At 37.6% G+C, this 16,807-nt stretch overlaps 1 protein-coding gene across 1 annotated transcript in view; it reads right to left on the reverse strand.

The window, feature by feature from the left end:
• Nucleotides 1-16,807, reverse strand: part of ARHGAP18 (Rho GTPase activating protein 18) — a 120,473-nt gene that overhangs the window by 18,019 nt on the left and 85,647 nt on the right. Inside the window, exons 7-12 of the mRNA XM_054569945.1 lie at nucleotides 15,570-15,661; nucleotides 11,193-11,270; nucleotides 8,202-8,361; nucleotides 6,042-6,124; nucleotides 1,162-1,368; nucleotides 286-426 (exon numbers count right to left, since the gene is read on the reverse strand). Of these exons, the coding sequence (XP_054425920.1) occupies nucleotides 286-426; nucleotides 1,162-1,368; nucleotides 6,042-6,124; nucleotides 8,202-8,361; nucleotides 11,193-11,270; nucleotides 15,570-15,661 (761 nt within the window). The remainder of the gene's footprint in view (nucleotides 1-285; nucleotides 427-1,161; nucleotides 1,369-6,041; nucleotides 6,125-8,201; nucleotides 8,362-11,192; nucleotides 11,271-15,569; nucleotides 15,662-16,807) is intronic.

Here is a 16,807-nt window from a genome sequence, read left to right on the forward strand (position 1 = left end):
GCTGTCTGTGTGTGGGTGGGTGTATGTGAGACATTCTGGTCTTATCTTCCTTTGTTACCAATTACCAGCTCCCCTGCTGAGTCACCAACACCTGAGCAAAGCCTGAGCTTTGTAACTTTGTAGGAGCACACTCAACCTGTTCATGCCATTACCTTACAAGTAGTACCAGGACCTAGTAAGTGTGTAGAAAGTCATATAATAAAAACATAGAGCACTCTTTGTTGTGTATGGTATTAAAATCAACACTGAAATCTATGTAAATATATATCTTCACATTTTTCTTACATCATTTGTACTCCTGTCCTGCTTTTCATATTTTTCTCGGTCATACGCCATTTTCTTCAGCAATTTCTTCATTGTCTTTTTATCTTTTTTGAGATTTTCGGTGTTTTGCTTTCTCACTTGGTTGACAAGAAACTGGGGAATCTATGGAGACATGAAATTAAGTTTGGAGAGGAAAGAGAAGTGGCACCATTTAAACTATGGCAACAGTTACATTTATTTCTTCAACTGAAAGAAGTAAAAGTTTTGCCTATTAGATGAGACGATGCCATTTTATGTGCACTCTTCATTAAACCAGTAAAACGAAATGCATGGTATGACTCATTCGCCATGTGTCCAGGGCATCCGCATGACGCAGTCTACCGCCTACTGGGGTAAGGTCCCCAAAGGGGCTTGGTGAGGTCCGAGGACATAGCAGCCTTCGTCTATGCCTGGTATGCCAACGCTGGGGACAGCCTGAGGGGACTGGCATTCGGAGCCACCACCTCGCTGGTTGGTCCCTTTAGCGACCACCCTTCCACAACCTAGCCTCTCGCTAACCTACAGACCCCTTCTAATGGCCTCCTAGCCTTTCCTGTCAAAAGAGCAAGAAAAACTCACAAATACACAGGAGCTGACAGGTATCTAGCAATAACCCAGGAACAATGAGTCCTGAAAAATTACATTAGCAAAATAAAATATTTTAAAAGTGACCAAATTGAAATAATACTGTTGCCATTTTAAAACATTAAGGTTTAAAAAAATGGATATTAATTTCTTTAAATCCCATTTGAAATCACCTATCTGGTTACCTTCTTATTGAGAATATAATAATGAATAAAAAGACTTCAGAATCTAGGTATCATCGCTCATTAACAGAGCTTCAAAATATATACTTACTGTCCACAGAAGTTTTTGATACTTAATAAGTAAGTGCATGATATTAGCTGTCCCAGCTGCCATTGCAAATTCTCGCTGTTCGCTGGACTTCAAACCCAACGCATGACACATGAAGAGATTCGGGGCCATGACCATCGCCACATTCATGGATGTCATCTTATTTTTCTCTTTATTGTCTATTACTCTTTGGAGAAATTCAAGCAGGGCCTGAAACAGAAATGACTGTGAGATTGGTGTTGTACATAAAGATGAGAGAGTAAAGCACCACGGCATATGGGATTTTTATTTAGTTAAAAAAAATTAAGTTGTGCAAAACCACAGTTGGCCAGCCACACCCAGCAGGCCTTGTCATCAAAGCTTCTCCATTTGGTTACCGCACTCTGAGCGGGTGCTTCGCCCTCAGGACCACGGCACTGGGGCGCATGCGCCTGAGCCAAGTGGCGGGGACAGGCATGGAGAAGTGTCAGACCAACTGTCCCCCAGAGCCATAAAGCACTGAAAAGCCATTTAAAACATCATACAACTATTCACTTGCTCAGGAGGTGTGTTCTTTTATTTCCGGGGTGGGGGGGAAGATTCCCTTAAAAAGGCTCATTTAACCTCAGTTTCATTTGCTTTAAGGTGCTCAACGGCCAGCTGACATGAAATCTAAAACAATGGAGATTATGATGTGGCGAAAAAGGGAATGAAGAGAGACAAAGAAGAGAGTCTTTAAAAAAATGAATGAATAAAAAGGAACTTCTCACCAGAAATGAGCTAGATTATTCTCAGTTTGATGCCACCCACCTCCGTCTTCTATTGCCAACATCAGGTGTCCTCTGACCCTGTCCTGCCCAAAAGCCACAGGCAGGTGACCCTCATCCTCATAAGGCTTAGAGCTTTAAGTTCTTTTGCCTTCTTTTTTGAATTATTTGGGTCCAGATCAGTAACAATAACTGCACAGGTATGCAGTGTTCTCTGTGGGTGAGGCACTGTTTTAAGGACATCAGAGAGCTATCCCGCTTAATCTTTACCGGAGATAAACGCTGTAATTATCCCCACTTTGCAGATGAGAAAGCAATGTCTAAGAGAATGGAAGTAACTTACCAGAGGTCATATAGGTAGCAAATGGTGGAGAAGCAATTTAATGTCAGGCCTATCTGGCTTTTGTTTCTGAACCCTCAACTACTTACTAAAAAGAATCACATTTTCTTATTTAGCTTAAAATCCCTACCTGAAAAAGGTCAAATAAACTATACCAAAATGGAAAAAAGTAGGGGAAAGTATTCATCTCTCATAGCATTTCGGGGGGGTGGGGGAAATTCCTAGCACATTGATCTTGAATCAAATTTGGCTGCTATATAGATCTCAAAAATTAGAAACAAATTAAAGGCATAGCCTTAGTGTCTAACAATAAGATTTATATATCTAATTTCTGGTACAGTGCTCAGAAACTTAAATTGTAATCCAAGCATAAGGTTTTATAGAAACAATACCTTCTCAAATGAGGACAAAAGATTAATTGGTGAGGCTTGGAAAAAAATATTTAATTTTGTTCCAGAGAGCAGAATAATTACTTAGGGATCAGTGTATCTCTTTCTTTATGAGCATAAATTACAATGATTAGGTAATGAACCATTTTAATCGTGGTGTGCATATACAATAAGGTTATTCAAAATATACTCTCAGAATACTAGAATGTGAGTGTGTGTAGATATAAAATTAATAAAAATATTAGCCTAGCCCTTGCTGGAAGAACTTCATCTTCAAATATACTTTCTCTTCAAATGAATTTTAAGAACTGCCCTTTTAAAAAAGTATTTATCACTGGTCTGGTACTTTATAGTATCACTGAACCCACTCTCTGAAAGCCCAGTTTAAATTCCAGCACAGTTACTAGCTATGTGTGATTTTAGTACATCCTTTTGATATCTCTGCTCTTTGAAGTTTTCTCACTGGTTAAGTGGAAATACTAATCTCCTAGCCTGCCAGGACTAATTGAGACAGCGTATGTTAACAAACTTCCTAAAATAATTAAGATTAGAGCTCCCATAAGACCCAGCAATCTTCGAAGTACCTGCTCAAAAAATTTAGCAACACTTATTTGCAAAGATACATGTACCCCTATGCTCATTGCACCATTATTCACAATAGCCAAGACATGGAAACAACCTAAATATCCTTTGACAGGTGACTGGATAAAGATGTGGTACCTGTATACAATGGGATACTCCTCAGCCATTAGAAAGAATGAAATACTGCCATTTGGGACAACGTGGATGTGTCTTGAGAGTATTATGCTAAGTGAAATGTCAGACAGAAGAGAACCATATGATTTCACTCATATATGGGGTACACAAAAAGCAACAAAAGAATAAAAAAAACTAAATAAACTCACAGACAGACAACAGAATGGTAGTCACCGGAGGGGAAGAGGGTGGGTGGAGGATGAAGAGGGTAAAGGAGGTCAAATGCACGGTGACGGAAGGAGACTAGACATCAGGCAGTGAGTACACAACAGAGCACAAAGGCATTGTGTTATAAAGCTGTACACTTGAAATTTATACAATGTTAATTAGTTACTGGTGCCCCATACACTTAGCAGTTTTTTTATAAAAACTGTAAAAAGGATAAATGCCAACAATTATATGGATCTCCATTGATATCTTAACATCAGTCTTTGTTATTTTTCTAAGTCAAAGGAAGGTATGATCATGGATCCAAATGTACAATAGTCCAAGGTTAAAAAAAAAAATCCTGGTTGAGCAACTTGCCCAAAGACGCCCATAGCTTTATGCTTAAACAAGCACGTGGTGTTTAACACAGTGCCTCCTAACCCTTAAATATGCTGTAGAAATAGTCACACAAGTCATGCACATAACCCTGTCCCTCCAAGTGCCACTGAAGGAGCAGCATGAGGACTGCAAAAATTGGGGAAGTTCACCCTACGTGTCCTGAAATTACCTTGTAATGGGGTTTCCTTTGTCTTTTATAGAACTAAATTTAAGTTGTCTATTCTCTTGCATACGGTACACTTGCGTCAACGTTTCTATTGTTAGAATTCTTGTTTGAAACCTTCATCAGAGCTGGTTAATCAAGCTACTAAAGTTTATGTAAATTAGTACAATGACTTGTTCCCGTTTTCCAATTTTTTACCCCCCAAAAGTATTTCCAACCTTGCTTATAACCCAGTAACTTTACATACAAAAATTAAAACTACTCAAAAATTTTAAAAATATATTTTTAAACAGAATTTTAAAAACAATGTGCCTCCGATTTTGAAGGCCAAGTACAAAAATGAATTCTAGACCAGCCTTGCCCAGTAGTAGCCGTATTGGAATAAGCGTTTCCTCCCAGCACTGGTTGAACTCATTTGAATGCAGGCATATTTTAGGTCAGTCACATGTCTTTCATTTCCCACCTTATATTGGTCATTCACAGGGCCACACACAGACGGCCACCTTTATGTGAATAAGGAAAAGATGGATTAAATTCCTCTTTCCAAGTAGTTGAAGCCCTGTGTTAAGGGCATAGCTTGCAAGCAGAGAACAGACTTGGAAGTCAGGCCCCACCTTGTCCTGGGCCAGATGTCCCTGTTCGGCCACCAACTGCACCACCTTACATAGCCGCCATGGTCACACAACACTTGACTGTGACCCTTTCTGGAGTTGGTCTCTGCCTCCAAAACAAAACGACACCTAGAGCTGCATTCTCGTTGATTCATTGGACAATCATTTAAGCCACAGAGTTTTGTTTTGGGGTTTTTTTTCTGACTTAGTAACGGGAATCACTCTTTGGAAGGTCTCCTGCAGCAACGCAGTGTTTTCGCACCGGTAATCTTCAAAAACTGCTCTAATCCAGATAAACTGAGTGCCAACATTCATTTCACGGGCGTGAAAGAACTACCACTCACCTAGTTTCAATTCAAGGAATCTTAGTGAGTACAGGAAAAAATTTCCAAGATTTACCAAATGGTAGCTTTGTTTTCTTGACATGCAATTTCTTGTCATGATATTTCTTTTTAAATAGAAAGAAATGTAAGGGGTAAAAGGGCAATGGTTCCATCCTTACCTTTATATATATATATAAAAAAAAAATCTTAAGGCAACAGCGAAACTTAAGGTAAATATTCTTTCTAAATTATACTTTTAAAGTTTTTCTCTTTTTGTTTTATAAAAGTTTATAATTAAACCCTTCATAAATACCCTATGAACTCTTGTGATTAAGGAAAATAACTCAATGTGGAGCAATCTACTGATTACTATAAAAGGCTCTAACAACACTTACAATAAATGGTATTAAATCATATAATATTAGATGAAAACACTTTGAAATCATGATACAAATCAGCAACTCAGGGTAAGTCTTTAGAGAAATAACTAGAATTTGTTTGAGTTGGTCTATCTTTTGGCTAACTGAACATTTTAAAAATCACCATGATGATATATTCCAAACTCCAAACAAATGTAACATTTAGTTAATAATGGGTTATGTGTGATGACTCAGGATTTTCTTTTAAAACATTCATTTTTCACCTTACTAGTAAATATTCATTAAATAAAATTTGGAAAATGTAGAAAAATAGAAAGGAGGGGAAAAAAAGAGAAGAACCCCATGTTCCCATTAACACATGAACCTCAAACCATCTGTTTTGGTAGAAGAAATGGAAAAGAAAAATTAAAACACGAAACACCTAATAATACCATTAACATGACTAGCCTAGTACACACGTGAATAAAGAGTTAGACTTCCACCATCTGTCCTCAAAAACAGGTCCTTTCTTTATGGATTACTACTACTATTTCCATGAGAATATCATATTGTTTTGCAACAGATGATGAAACGTGACTCTGCTCCCCGCTGCATGCGGAGGGGTAGTGAAGGCAAACGGGCCCACCGACCTTCAGTGTGTCTCGATTCGCCTCTGGCAGGAGGATGACGAGGAGGTTCAAAGCTTGTAGCTGTTGCTTCTTGGTTGGAAGATCTGCAGACAGATCAAATAAATCGGAACTCTTTACTGAACATTTTCCCATTTTATTTTTTCATTTTGTGGGAAAAAAGTTTTTTGGCATAAACGTCCCTGTGAAATATAAGACAGTGACGGAGCAGCAAGCGTTGCTGAGAGTGCGTCTGTGGGCGATCAGGAGAAGCAGCGCTGCCTCGGTTTCTCTCTCAGAACGCTCACTGCCAGCGCGACCATGTGCCCAGCGGCCTCGAGTCTGCTGACACACAGCAGTGCTTCGACAACCATGTCCCCTGCTGCGTGGGCATTACTCCCCAATAAAAAGGCACAGAAAACTGGACCCTGCGTGATGTGGTGTCAGGTTATTCTCTAACAGTCAAGTTTGTTTCTTTTAATGATGAGTGAATAAATTATGTGGCAAGAGTCCATGAGTTCCTACAGGAATATGTAATACAGAGCCTGGAACACAACAGGGGTTCAACAAACATTTGTGAAATAAATTGGAAAACCAACCATCAATGAAAGAGTTAGGGAGGTATTTACCGTTTATCATTTTTGGTAGCCTATATCCCATTTAACACTTATGGATATTTGGAGTCATTCTGGCATTTGTTTTTCAGGGATAAATTTGGTACTTTAATCTATATCCAAAGGATGTGTGTAAAACAGCCTAACTTAACCATTAAAAAATATTTTAAGCAGAAGAGGATTTCAGTCATGTCTGCCCTAGAAGTTCTGAAGAAATGTTATGCTATGACCCATGGGAATCATCTCAATATTACATGCTTTAAGAATAGCTTGGAACACATGGAATATTATTCAGTCATTTTTAAAAACTGACATCTTATCATTTGCAACACCACAGATGGACCTTGATGGAATTAGGCTAAGTGAAATAAGTCAGACAGAGAAAGACACATAACATATGATTTGTCTTATATGTGGAATCTATTCGGGGGGGGGAAGCCAAGCTCATAGATACCAAAGATAGGTGGGCGGTGTTTTGTTGGGGCAGGGGCAAGTGAGTGAAGGTCCAAAAGGTACAAACTTCTAGTCAGAGCATAAATAAATCATGGGGATGTAATATACAGATAGCATGGTGACTAAAGCTAATAAATGCATATTTGCCACATTGCATATTTGGACAATAATAAAAGAATAGACGTAAAAAGTTCTCATCGCAAGAAAAAAATGTCCATAATTATGTATGGTGATGCATGATTAGATGTACAGTGACCTTTCACAATATATACAAATAGTGAATCATTACGTTGTACACCTAAAACTAATATGGTATTGTACATCAGTTATACTTCAATAAAATTTTAAAAAAGAATACCTGGAATAGTTCTGGTTAACACTGTAGCTCACCATCATCATTAATAGGGGCCCCTTTGTATTCTCAAACATGTCCCAAGTTGGAAGTGAGACATATGGTCACCAGAATGTGACATCTTTCCTTTTCTGTTGGCCTCTGTGGACTACAAGGCATAATTATGCCAGTATATAAATCTCATAAGATCTCTGTGTTCACTAGAAAGGAATTGAGAGCTATCCGAAACATTAATTTGGCGCTTGCCCAAGAGCACAAAATGGCAAGATTTAAGAGCTCTGTTGCCCTCCGCCAATGAGGCAGTCACATGATTTGTTCCATGCTTCTGCATGACCATCTCAGAAAGTTAATTTTTCAGAAAATAACCACAGACTCTGCCACATCTCCTCGTGCTTTTATGATAACTGTTAATCCACAGCTTCTCCAGTAAATGTTGCTTTTAACACTTGGCAAGAAAACTGTATCAGAGATCTGACGTGACTCATTCTACTATAAGAGAAATGTGAAGTTTCCAAGTTTTAACGTGAAAATATATTGTACTGCTTAAAGGGCATGTAATTAATTTGTACCCAAAGAGAACATTCTGTTTTCTATTTACTCGGAGATGTGTATTTACAAAGGAAAAGGGAAAGGTGTTGACATCAGTGAGGCAATTCGCATATCCAAATATATCTGGTAATATTCCTTATGATGTAAAGTGTTGTTAAAACAATTCCTAGGGATGGCAGAAGTACAAAGGTTGCCTCAAAGAGGGACGGCACGTACCGCGGACAGCCTGGAAGGCGTGGAGGTACTCCACGCTGAGCAGCGGCTGGGGCAGCTCCCGGATGAAGAGCTTCAGCAGGCTGGCCGCGTCGTGCTGCTTGACACTTTCCCAATTAAAAGTCCCTTCATAAAACTTTGCTTCTAGTTCTTGGCAAAGATTCTGAAAAGCAGAAGAAAAATAAAAAGGCTACCAGTAAGTGCATTCTTTTTTATCCTCCTGAGAATGTGATCCGCTTCCCACTTTACAAGTGATTCTACTCTTTAGAAAGACATCTGAGGGTACTAAAGGCCAATACTTCTCTGTCACTCAGAGGAGTACTACTCCCTTACCCTCAGAGTGCTTCACCAAGTGAAAATGGCACCTAAGGCCAAAAAGCCCAGAAACGTTACATATTTTGCTGGACACAAATTAAACCTTCAACAGTAAAGCTTTCACTGAAAGATTAGTTAAAATCATCTTTGCATTAAGGGGTCTATTCAGACGCTATCCTTTTTTATCAAATTAAGAGAATCATTAAAAAACAGTCTATGTTTTAAATTATTTAGAAGTACATTCCGCAACAAAATACATAATCCATCTCTGGGCCCGAAGCAGGAGGCTACCTGTGATTAGTCACCTCTGGGAGATGGAAAAGCCAAACTCTGTAGCTAATGAGGCCTGAAAATACATCAATACACCTGTCTTCAATGCACGAGCCCTAAGTCCCAGCCACCCTGCTGTCAGCTGCAGAAAACGGTTTGATCCCTGTAGAATGAGGGATTCCTAGTTCATTTACCTCAAGGACTCTACAAGATTTGCCAGACAAATTATTAGTAATAAATCAATTTAGTTTCACAATTACTGTTTCCTATATGCTTTCTTACTGAGGTGTAAATCCTATTATGTTAGAAATCCTTCCAAGTCCCTGTCACTTTCTTTTATTATTTAAAACTGTTATCCTACATTAATGTTCTTTGTTCTTTTTATAAGGTAAATTTATTACACTTGCTCTTTCCAATTCAACTCCCTTCTCTTCCCCAATTATTTCTATAATTGGCGAATACATAAAGGTAAACCTAAAACTGGGGAGTGGGAGAAAGGGAGGTGGGGGGAGAAAAGGGTGAAAGAAGGGAGGAGGGAGGGGGGAGAAATGGGAGGAGACAAGGGTATAAGAAATTTGGTGGGGCAGGGGAGAAGGACAACCCAAAATTTTGCATAGTATCTTTATTTACAGTGGACCAACTACTGCATAATTTGGTATGTGACAACAGGCTGAGTGGAAGAGTAGAGCCAGCTGAATTCACTTAATTGACCTGTCTTAGGAACCACATTTAGTTGAACTCATCCTTCTACCAGCAATCCGATCAAAATAGTTATAAAATACACTCTATATTTGCTATTGTGTACTTAAGTAAATGTGTTTATGACTTGCGAGTTGGCCGTTACATTCTGCTAATAAATGCTGTGAACAGTGAACTGAGAAGCAGTCTTCTTGCTGATAGGGGTAATAGGAAGTCACATTCCCTGTTTCTGAGTCTTTCTCTGCACGAGAAATACTCCTCGGCAGAACTTATCTCAGAATCACACACCATGTCCACGACTGACTGGTGGTGAAATTGCTGTAGGTGTTTGCAAACGAGTGGAGACAATGGCAACCGATCAAACTTACAGAGCACCAGCACGGATTCAGGACCTCTGTGCACCAGACACCAAGCCCAGGGGACATGGGCTGAATGAAATTTGTGAGCAGGATATATCAGGTTACTTGAATCCGATTAAACTGAGATCACGATGCAGCAAGAGCCAAGCAGGCCGAAACTAGCCTCCTATATTGAGGACGCTTATCAAAATAAGCAGGTGATAAAAATGTGGAACGTAGGAATAGCAATTCCACTCCTGGCAGCGCCACAGCCACAGTCCCAGGCAGGGAGAGCAGGCACCCACCAAGAGTCATTTCTTTCTGATCCGGCTCTAAAGATGTCAGATGGGACAGGTCTGAAGGAAACAAAGAGAAAATCTCTTCCTCCTATCCCACTTTCTCTTGAGATTTGCAAATTCAGGAAGACAATATACAGGATGTGGGCAGTGACTTGTACTCTCTCAGTTTAGAGCTACAGCTGAATTTGGAAGAAAATGTAACGAAGATTGTTCCCGACTGCTAACCCAAAACTTCCCTGGATGAAGTTTCCAGGCAAAGCTACATCGCCAGGTAAGAGGCTCCATAAAGTGCCAGCTCCCTGAGAGACGCGCGAATTATGCATCATCTGTGGGAGTTGCACCTTGGCCATGCACTCATTGGATGCTTTATTCCCCGGACCAGGAGCTGGACAGCAGAGAGAAAGGGGGAGGATACACGGTGCCCCAGGATAGTGGGAAGGAAACGCCTATTGAGAGAAAAGAGAGCAGGGGAGGGGAGAAAGCGGGGCTCCAACGAGGACCGCTGGGAATGACCTCTTTCACAAACCAGACTCAGGCTACCTTGAATCCAGCGAGACAGGGAACTGTGAAAGTCAGGAAAGTGAGTGAGACAGAGTCTCCATTTGGCAGCTCACTGAAACTAATTATGTCAAGTCTCCTCCTCTGCTCACCTGACGGAGTTTATCATCCTACCTTTTTTAAAAAACTCAACTGCTGTTATTCGTGCTGACTAAATCTATCACCAGCCCCCTATTAATATTTTGACTCATCATGTTCTCTTCTCATTAGAACGATGAAACTACGCGTGTCTTTTGCCTGTTGATTTTTGTTCCTGCATTATGTTTGCATAGATTATCTGCCCCTTTGTTTATCATGGTATTATGAGAGGTAATGTGATTTTCAAAAAAATCAAAACGTCATACAAATTAGAAGAGACTACAGAAAAACTAAATATAAACTGAATGTCAAGAGGTTTTATTGCTAAATTTAATCCACTAACAATGGAAAAAGGGAGCGGGAGGGCAAGTTAGCTTTTTAAATGCAAAAGTACAATCAAACAACAAAGTTTTATATTAGCAGAACCAAGAGATTACCTTGATTCTAACAGCAGCTCCAGGTATTCTTAAGAGGCCTTCAGTTTCCAAACCGCCCTCTTCAATTCGAGAAATTAGCTGTATAAACAAAAGGACATTCTGATTTTGGTATTTGTTAACAGGTACAATTCCAAATTTAACATCTGTTTCACATACAAATCAATGAAAACTGATTACAATGACACGTAAACTGGATTTTATAAATTTTGAATGCAACTGCACTCCCACTATGCTTTAACCAGTAAATGCCAAAACTTTAGTTATAATTCAGAATTTAGAAAAAGTTGGGTCTCATTCTCCTTTGTAACAGAAGTATATAATTTCACACAGCAGCTGTGGAACTCCAAACAAACAGAAACTAAAAATGTTCATTGTTTAAAAGCAACTAAAACCATCCATTTCTTTTGCTGTTCCCAAAACATACCACTCCACAAATAAATCTTATGAAATTCTAGTACTTGCACACTTACATCTAATTTTTAGTTTGTTCAAAGAAAGAATTGTTTATGATATTAAAGCAAAAAAAAAAAAACAGAACAAAACCTTTACCAATACTCATTTTTAAGCATTTAAGCAAGCTTTGGAGGTAAATGTAAATAAAAAACAATTCTTGTATAAGGCTTCTAAATCATACCCAATGCCCTATTAATGCATACAGATCTTTCTACCTCAAGAACTCTATTAAAATAACAAAGGTTTAATTTTTTTTTAAATAAAGCAGAAATCCACAAGAATAAGGCAAATGAACACACTGCAATGGCATAGGTTAGAAGCTAGGAAGATGGTAAAAGAGTGGTTCGTTTCTCAGCAGAGTGATCGTCCAATTGTAAAATGTACTCCCTAGGCAGTCGATGAAGGCTTTATAGGGGGCACTCTGCTATTTTAAGGAGATCAATTTCCATGTCCCTCAGTTTCAATATAAGGCACTTAACTAGCTTCATGTAGGTGTTCCTTCCTACCACTCGCCCTCCTTCCACAATAGCCTTCTTCTACTTTATAAAAGACAGACATATTCCTCACTCGTCACTAATCCTTCAGTAATACTCTCTGAACACCCTAAGGCATAAAATCTTCCAGAATGCCAAGAATCTAAAATTGTAATTCCTTTTTTTTTCTTCAAAGAAACCTCTTTTAATGATTAACCAAGGCTCTATAAACTACGTAAAGCTCAGTTTTCCCCTTAGTTATAAAAGTCTTAGGAGCAAAGCATAGCATCATAAATGAGGCCTTTTCACCTTTGCCTAGATGTTCTGAAACTAGCTGCATTGAATAGTGTGTAGACACTGGACGAGATGGAAATTTTTCTTTAATGACTTCACCTCTTCTATCCCTGGATTATGGCCAAAAAATGAACTAACCTTGAGAGAGTCAGGTAAGGATAAAGCAAAGGGTAGTTTCAAAATTTTCCCAAGGATTTATTATTAGCTGAAAAGCAAAGAATCTATAACCACCCAGTCAATGCAGTACATGATTTCTTAAAATTTGACTGAAATATTTTCCAAGACCCTGGTTTTCAAATTACACTGGATAAAAATCCACATCAAAATAATTTACATAATAATTTTACATTAGATGGGCATTATTCAATAAAGTATTTAAAACCAAATTTATCAAATAATACCATGCAAAAGTTATTCAATGTATAAGCAATTTTCACTTTATTTAATCTTACAAAATGTTTAAAATGTTCTATTAACAAAAGATAAAATTACATGCTAGCTGCTGGAGCAAATTAGTTTTTAGCAGCATAAGCCTTTGCTTTCATTAAATACAAAGGAAAAATTGACCATGATTTCTAAATAACTGAATAAAAGTAATTTCTGAATTTTTATATTTGAGTCTTTTTCCATCATTCTCTAAAGCTGAATACTAGCACTGAATTGAGGTATGTATACATGTATATTGTCTGAAGGAATGTCATGAGTTTTCTCATATTTTTTACTTTGAAGATAACATATTTTTAGCTCCCACATTGTATTGCACTATTAAAATATAACAATACTTTACATCTTCTCTTTCATTTCCAAGACAAAATAGAGACATGAAAAACAACCATATTGATCTATATGTTTTAATCATGATGCTTTTAGTAATTTATTTTTTAGGATACATTCTTTAATTTATCAGCAATTTTCATAGAACTTCGCAAAATACATACAACAAACTTATATAGATTAAAAAATCAAATTGAAAATGAAGTCAGACTTTTTCACTCAAGGTATGTTTGATTTGGATGATTAGTTTGACAGCAAGAAAAGAATTTGCTATTAGGCAGAATATTTTCATAGATAAAAATTAAGAATATTTCTATTTCCCAAAATCTTTCTGAAAATATGATCCAAACAACATGCCTCTGAGGATTTAAAAAAGATATAGATCACAGATAAGCTTTGTTAAAGCTCTTTTTGTGTATACATCTTAATTGAGAAAATACAATCCTCTAAAGACTACTACTGAATCTTTTCACAGTCAAACAATATTTTTCATGAAAAACCACTGTGATTTTTTTTTGTGTTTATAATTCAGGGAGGATACAAACAGATAAGTGTTTATCTAATAGTAATTTCTTTGTATGTCCTTTTATTTTTAAAATGAACCAAAACACTTGAGGGCTGTTATCTAATAACTTCAAACTGGTGAGCAGCCAGAGTCTCCAGAAGAAACCATAAATGTCAAATAATTAAATACACAAGAAAAACAAGAAAACAATTTCAAGAGAAAATGACTTGGGATTGAATGTAATCCTGAACCTGGTCAGGAGGTATCACTGAATGTTTCTTGGGGAATGAACTTTAGCCTTCATGGCTATGATGATGAATTTGATGTGTCAGCTTGGTTACCGTGCCCAGTTGTTTGGTAAAGCACTAGTCTAGATGTTCCTCTGAGGTTTTGTTGTGTGTGTGTGTGTTTTTTCCCTGTAACTAACATTTAAATCAGTAGAGTCTTGAGGAAAACAGTTTACTCTCCGTAACGTGAATGGGTGTCGTGTCGTCCCCTGAAGGCCATAAGAGCAAAGACCTCAGTAAAAGCATTTCTGCTTCAAGACAGCAATACAGGAACCCTGCCGGACGTTTCAATGGGCAGTCTTTGGATTCAAGGCTGCAACATCAGGTCCCGCACAAGTTTCCAGTTTGCTGGCCTGCTCTACATATTTCAGAATTGCCAGCCCTTACACTTGCAGAAGCCAATTTTTAAAAATAACTCTCTCTCATATATATTCATATATATATATATATATATATAAATTTTTAGAAGGGATGGTGCTAAGATCCTTGCTTCTTTGTACAGTCATCTGTGTAGAGCAACTGGCATACTTTATTAACATTAAAAGAATTTGAATAGATGGTCTATACTTGTTAGCACCTCTGTTAATCACTGGCACTGTTGACAACTACTCAAACAGATACAAGGTCTACTAGCAGTGGCTAACAGGATAATGAGTAGGATTAACTTTGTAGAGTAACATTCATCAGGAGAAACAGGTTTGGATGTAAAAGAGAACATGAAGAATAAAGGAATCAGAGCTTAGTAGGTAACACAGGTAAACACCTGACTTGAATACCAGATAGGGGCTCGGTAGAATAAGTGCCAAGAAGGATAAGTACAAAGTAGATTGAGTTTTAGTATCGATGAGTACATTGAGTCAATCAATTGTGAAAGTTTCCATTGCCACTCTTGCTGTTGCCAGAACTTCCTGAAACTGTGATATGCCTCAGGTGTTGCAAAGAATCTAAAGCGCGGGGTTGTCTGTAACTGATTTGACCTGCCTTCCTCATTGTACATTCCCTGGCTTTTATCATATGTAATCTGTGTTTCTGAACAATGATGGCTCAGAGGTTAGACTGAAATTCTTATACTGCTATAGATAATGCCCTTATGAATAATTGAGTGTTGACTACACAAGTACTTTGACAGTTTAGCAATCATTTTCTGATTCTACTTTATGGTTCCTTTGCCTAGTTTGGAAGTAGACATTGGTAAATTAAATTGGACATCCTCACTGTAAATAAGAAAGCTTGGGAAATACACACAGGCATGAAATATTCATGAGGATTCAATTCCCTAGAAATTTATAAGCAGTTTCCATTTCTATGTATTATGGAATTGAAATCTCAATTACACAAAGCCAGCTAATAGAAGACAGGAAAATGATGCCAGGTAATCACAGGTACAGTAATAACACAGAAAGCATCACCATGAAATAAAAATTATGAGCTCTTGAAATGAATTTGTTTCCTGAATAGAAAATCAAAGTACAAAATAAAAGAGCATATCAATTGGAAAACAATATTATAATAATATGAATGCAAAACTAAAAATAAAAACACTATCAGTTGAAGTGTGTTCTCTCCATGCTGACCCATTCGGGCCACTTACTTTTTGAAATATCAAGGGTATTCGAGTTCCTGGTACTTTCCTCTGATCAAGTTCTAACAATACTGTTAATGGAACACAAAAAAGGCCAGAATCTGCAATAAAAAGTAAAATAAAATTTCTTCATTTCCATCAACCCATAAAATATTAATGCAAAATATACAGGCACAGGATTTCAGATATTGTCATTCTATCAGACTGATTCTTGAGCACCAAGCAAGTGAACGACAATGTCTAGTCATTAGGCATATACGCCCCAATAGGAAAGTTTTGGCCTCGCCTTATAGAGCCATCTAGTAGAGAGATCACAGGACAAAAAATTGCAAATAATCTCCCTGAAATAACTAGAAAAGTATAAACTGATATGTAAGAGAAATAAGAGTACTGTGGGAGTACATAAATATGCAAAAATTTGCTAAATGTAGTCAAAGTAAAAGTTTTGGCTTCAAATAAATATCACTTATCTCTTACACACATAATTGAGATTTAACATTCTACAATACAGCACAATATTAATAAATGCCTTTTAAGAAATCAGCCAACATTATGATCTTGTTCTAAAAAAGTTTTTCTTTAGAAAACACAGTAGATATTTAGTATTCTTGAATTAAATGTGTAGTTTTATATATTTGGGAATAACTCCAGAAAGATGGACAGACACTAATTGTTAACTTGTCTAAACTAAAATCATAAGCCTTCAGTCTGGCATGAGCACAGCCTGTACCCAGCGCCGCCCATCCCACCCCCATGACTGAGAGAAGAGCAAGCACCAAGGTGCGGCACACATCATCTGGGGGGGAGAGAAATCATTCGTGAACATGGACTTGTGAACATGGAAAGGGGATGAGCTTCACGGCACGCGCCCAAGCATTGCACATTATGACACTCGGGAGAGATGCCGTTCAAGGGAATGCCAGCAATCCAGGGAAGAACTTGTAGTTTAAAAATTAAGAAAACAATGTAATCTTCTAAATATTTGAGTCTAGTTTAGAAGCTAAATAGCTTAGATAAGATATAAAAATACTTAAAAAGATGGAAAGAAAACCTATTAATAGTGATATTCTTAATAACAATGACAATATTCCTCTTAATATTGGCTTAATAGTGCTAGGATGCAATTCTAAAACATAACAAACACCTCTTCAAGCCACTTTTAAAGTCATAAGCACAGTTATTTCAATTATATTTTTGTTTTATATGCAGCGAAGGCTTTGTGATAAACTTCTAAATAAACATATGAT

Source organism: Pteronotus mesoamericanus, unplaced genomic scaffold (assembly GCF_021234165.1).
Source record: "Pteronotus mesoamericanus isolate MK-2021 breed Mesoamerican mustached bat unplaced genomic scaffold, CSHL_Meso_final contig_20, whole genome shotgun sequence".
In the NCBI taxonomy this organism is placed as follows: Eukaryota; Metazoa; Chordata; class Mammalia; order Chiroptera; family Mormoopidae; genus Pteronotus; species Pteronotus mesoamericanus.